Source organism: Vicia villosa, linkage group LG1 (genome assembly GCF_029867415.1).
Source record: "Vicia villosa cultivar HV-30 ecotype Madison, WI linkage group LG1, Vvil1.0, whole genome shotgun sequence".
Classification (NCBI taxonomy): domain Eukaryota; kingdom Viridiplantae; phylum Streptophyta; class Magnoliopsida; order Fabales; family Fabaceae; genus Vicia; species Vicia villosa.
The window spans coordinates 140,469,821-140,473,503 of NC_081180.1; the positions used below are offsets into that span (position 1 = coordinate 140,469,821).

A 3,683-nucleotide genomic window follows, 5' to 3' on the forward strand; every position below is an offset into this window, starting at 1 on the left:
GAAATATATGGGCATTCTGGGAATTTCGCCGCGGATGACAAAAATGTTAGGGTTCAATAAAGAAATTTCCTTTATACTATGAGCCTCTTTAGGCCCAATATAGCTTATAAACTATTATTTTGTATTCTATCTTTTCTCAATTCTGAAAGAGGATTGCTCATTGCACTATTAGTATTTAGTATGACTCTCAAATCATACAAAATTTTCGGAAATGTACCTTTTGCAGTGTTAGGATTTTGAAATCAAGATGCACTATATAACACAAGAGAGCTCAAGTACACCCGAAACGCATTTAATGTACAAATGCTCTGACCAGATTTCCAAATCCGCACTGAGCTATTTAAGCATTTGATGCGTTTGAGCTCTCTTGTAATATGCGTAAATTCTATTTGTGCATTGGGTGTGCTCGGATTTTGAAATCCCATAGTACGAGAGGTGCGTTTGGATTTTTGAAAATTTAAAAGTTTGAGAGTAATACTAAGGGTGCAATGAGCGACGCCCTTCTGAAATGGTCATTGAGAATGAGCAACATTCAGCCCTTCATGATTCCTTACTGTTACAATTATAGAGAACATGAATCTAAAAAGTGATAATGTATTATTGAATCAAGAAGCAGGATTTCATGGTACACTACAATATATATAACATTAAAATTCTTTATAATAATACTAAGGAAGATCAGCATAGAGCTTGATTTGATAATGACTAAAAGAGAAAAAAAGTGACACTTTGATCCTTTATTTGTGTTTGACAATATTGTACAAGGTTCAACTCTGTCATGAAAACAGAGAAACATTTACCTGTCCCTGAAGCATAAAGCAAGGCTTTGTGTTATATTGGTAGATGCATTATATTCTTCCCTCATCTCGAACTGAACTTCGATTTTCCGGACCAACGTTGGTCAGATGCCAAATGTTAACCATCAAAAACATATCCACGAGTTCATGATTTAGCGCCAAAAAGTGTTTGCTGAAAACGGCAAAAACAAAAGAAAATATAGTAAACAAAAGTGTTTCAAAAACACCTATCGTAGCTCAACTGATTCGTGCCAGTTGATTTAAATTGTGGTTAATTCGAGAAAACACAATACCTTGAAATTTGTTGGAGTACCAGGCTTAACAGTAGTTGTGCTTCCAAAGGTAAACTTCGGCTTTTTATCATGTGGCTTTAGTATTTGAAAAGAACACATAAGTGTTTCATTAACAGACATCATAGCACCAGCATTATCAAACTCTCCGCAGTAATTCGGCGCTGAAAAGATTGTTACAAGTTGTCTATTAGCAAAGAACTCATATCCATCTTCCACAACCTGATGAGCCCTGCAAATCAAATCAAGATCATGCTTTTGAAGAAACTCTTTAACCCTATCAGCGCCAAACGTATAAGAAACTCCGCGTTCACTTTCTCCCCAGCCTTGAACATCGCTACTAGGATCAGACCATAGGAGATCACATAATAGACCGGATTCAGGAACTTCACACGGACGTTGCAAATTCTTTATCTGATTCAAATTGTTTAGTTCAGGAGAGAGTCCACCGTGCATACAGATAATCTTTTCGTCAATAAGAGCTGCCACGGGCAAACAGTTGAAACAATCTGTAAATGTTTTCCATAGCTTCACATTGTATCTCCTTTTGCACTCGTCGTAAAATCCGTAGACACGGTTTATGGAAGCGCATTCGTGGTTACCCCTTAGAAGGAAGAAGTTTCGAGGGTATTTTATTTTATATGCCAGAAGAAGACATATTGTTTCTAGACTTTGCTTTCCGCGATCAACATAGTCTCCTAGAAATAAATAATTGGAACGAGGAGGCAATCCACCGTACTCGAAAATCCGCAGAAGGTCAGGATATTGACCATGGACATCCCCTGGTAACATAGAGAAATGAAACAAGAGATTAGTTGTAATCCTAAATTATAAGAAATTAGCCTAGGCCACAATGATAATAATACATGTCAAGTATCAATATGTTTCTGATGACAGCAAATTTTTCTCCTAAACTTAGTCACGGACTAGGTCCGCGTTTTTCAGAACTAGTTGCACATTCATTGATGATACTGATATCAATGGAAGAGGAAAGAAGTGTTTTCAGTTAGTTGGTTCTATGAAATAGTGTTATGAGTTTTAATCTGGGCCGTTCACAAGGCTCATAGATAAAAGCCCAAGAGTGGATCTCAAGTGAAAGACAGGCAGAGCAGATAGACCTTTGTTCTAACCAGAAGCAAGCAATTCCGTTCTCAATCATATCAACCAGCGACAGATCCAATCTGACGGCTGTCTGCACAGCACGCCGCGTCACACCCGAATAGTTTCAACCTCTCTTAGAATAAAAGGGTAAAGCACGCCATTTCAGGTATTCAAATTCACCCACTCTCACATTACTTCCCATTCTCTCACTTATTATGGCGTTGAAATGCAAAACTTGGAGGTCAGCCCTCTCTCCTCTGCACTGGAAACTTGCTCCACTGATCCAAGATACATCTCACCTCATCCAATCCCTTAAAGATAAAATGTGGCAGAACTTGGTAATTGGGATAGCATCACCTCATCCATAAAATCAATCATAATTCAACTTAAGAGATTTTAAAAAGTCTCCACAATATTGTGGTTTGCAATTGCAATTATAACAACAATTTAATGGTTTTAGAAGTAGGTTTAAAATAACAATCATAGTCGCATTGCACTCGCGTAAGGGCGATTTCGATCATTATAGGTGTTGCAATACTGATTGCGGACGGACAAATTTGCTGCAATATCAACCGCTAAATTTTCTAATGTAAGGCAAAACAATCAACACATAGTATAATAGTACAATAATTAATCTAATTAAAATATAAAGATAGGATAAGACTCAATGAGTGGTAATCAGAAAAACCTCAAATAACCAAATAATACATATATAAAATTAATGAAACAAAGGCATAGAAACATAGGGTAAAGGAAGAAAATATACCACAGATCTTAATAGGTGCCTCTAATTTCAACAGATTCGGCTGATTCAAGAAAATATCCTTAGAAACAAGACAAAGCTGTTTGATTTCAGCCTCAGAAAGCTGCACCTGTTTCCCTGGTCTTGCTCTTACTTCAAGCAACCTATTGATAATACCATCAACAACACCACGTTCCATTTACTAAGGACAACAAGAAACAACAACAAAGAGTTTGATGATGTTTGTGACGATGATGAGTTGAGAAAACAAATAAATATGAGTGAAATAATTAAGAGAAGAGAGTTTGTTTTTGCTATGAGAAAGAGGTTATATGAGTAGTGGAAGTGAAGAAGAAGAAGAAGAATATATTGGAATGAATTCAAATTTATAAAGAAGAGAGTGGAATTGAGATGATACGCGCAGGAAAGAGAAGAGAAAGAGAGAGAAGAGAATAAAGTTAACGGTATATGGAAAAGTAACGCGGTTCGAATAATACAGAAATTGTCGACTGGTTGGTAGGTAATTGTGTGTTGTGTATGTGTTTGGACATCATTGTTCTTTCGGGATTAAATATCAACTAAGAATTTATCTTAAAAAAGAAAAATAAAATTAAAAAATAATATCTAATCATGCTTATTATTTCTAACTCAAGATAGATTTATGTTTAGACTCTAACTCATGATAGATAATTATTTAATTATAAAAAAATCTATAATTAGATAGGTATGAGTGAAGGAGGAAGCGGGACGCCC

General features: G+C 36.0%; 1 protein-coding gene across 2 annotated transcripts; it reads right to left on the reverse strand.

Moving 5' to 3' along the window:
* Nucleotides 1–578: 578 nt before the first annotated feature.
* LOC131644341 (serine/threonine-protein phosphatase PP1 isozyme 2-like) lies at nucleotides 579–3,437 on the reverse strand. 2 transcript variants are annotated; one of them, XM_058914817.1, is made up of 3 exons: nucleotides 2,955–3,437; nucleotides 1,086–1,869; nucleotides 579–969 (listed from the first exon to the last, which is right to left on the reverse strand). In XM_058914817.1, the coding sequence occupies exons 1-3, from the start codon at nucleotides 3,127–3,129 to the stop codon at nucleotides 849–851; spliced, it is 1,080 nt and encodes a 359-aa protein (XP_058770800.1). In that variant the 5' UTR covers nucleotides 3,130–3,437; the 3' UTR covers nucleotides 579–848. The 2 variants fall into 2 exon arrangements, with proteins under 2 accessions (XP_058770800.1, XP_058770799.1); XM_058914816.1 differs by having other exon boundaries at nucleotides 1,091–1,869; nucleotides 2,955–3,431.
* Between the last annotated feature and the right edge of the window lie 246 nt (nucleotides 3,438–3,683).

Excerpts from the sequence above, each read along its gene's own strand:
- LOC131644341 (XM_058914817.1), bottom strand. The coding sequence starts at position 3,129 with ATGGAACGTGGTGTTGTTGATGGTATTATCAATAGGTTGCTTGAAGTA. Across the intron at positions 1,870-2,954 it reads GGCACCTATTAAGATCTGTG|GGGATGTCCATGGTCAATAT; the intron begins GTATATTTTCTT and ends CTATGTTACCAG. Across the intron at positions 970-1,085 it reads CCAACAAATTTCAAGGTATT|CAAACACTTTTTGGCGCTAA; the intron begins GTGTTTTCTCGA and ends TGCCGTTTTCAG.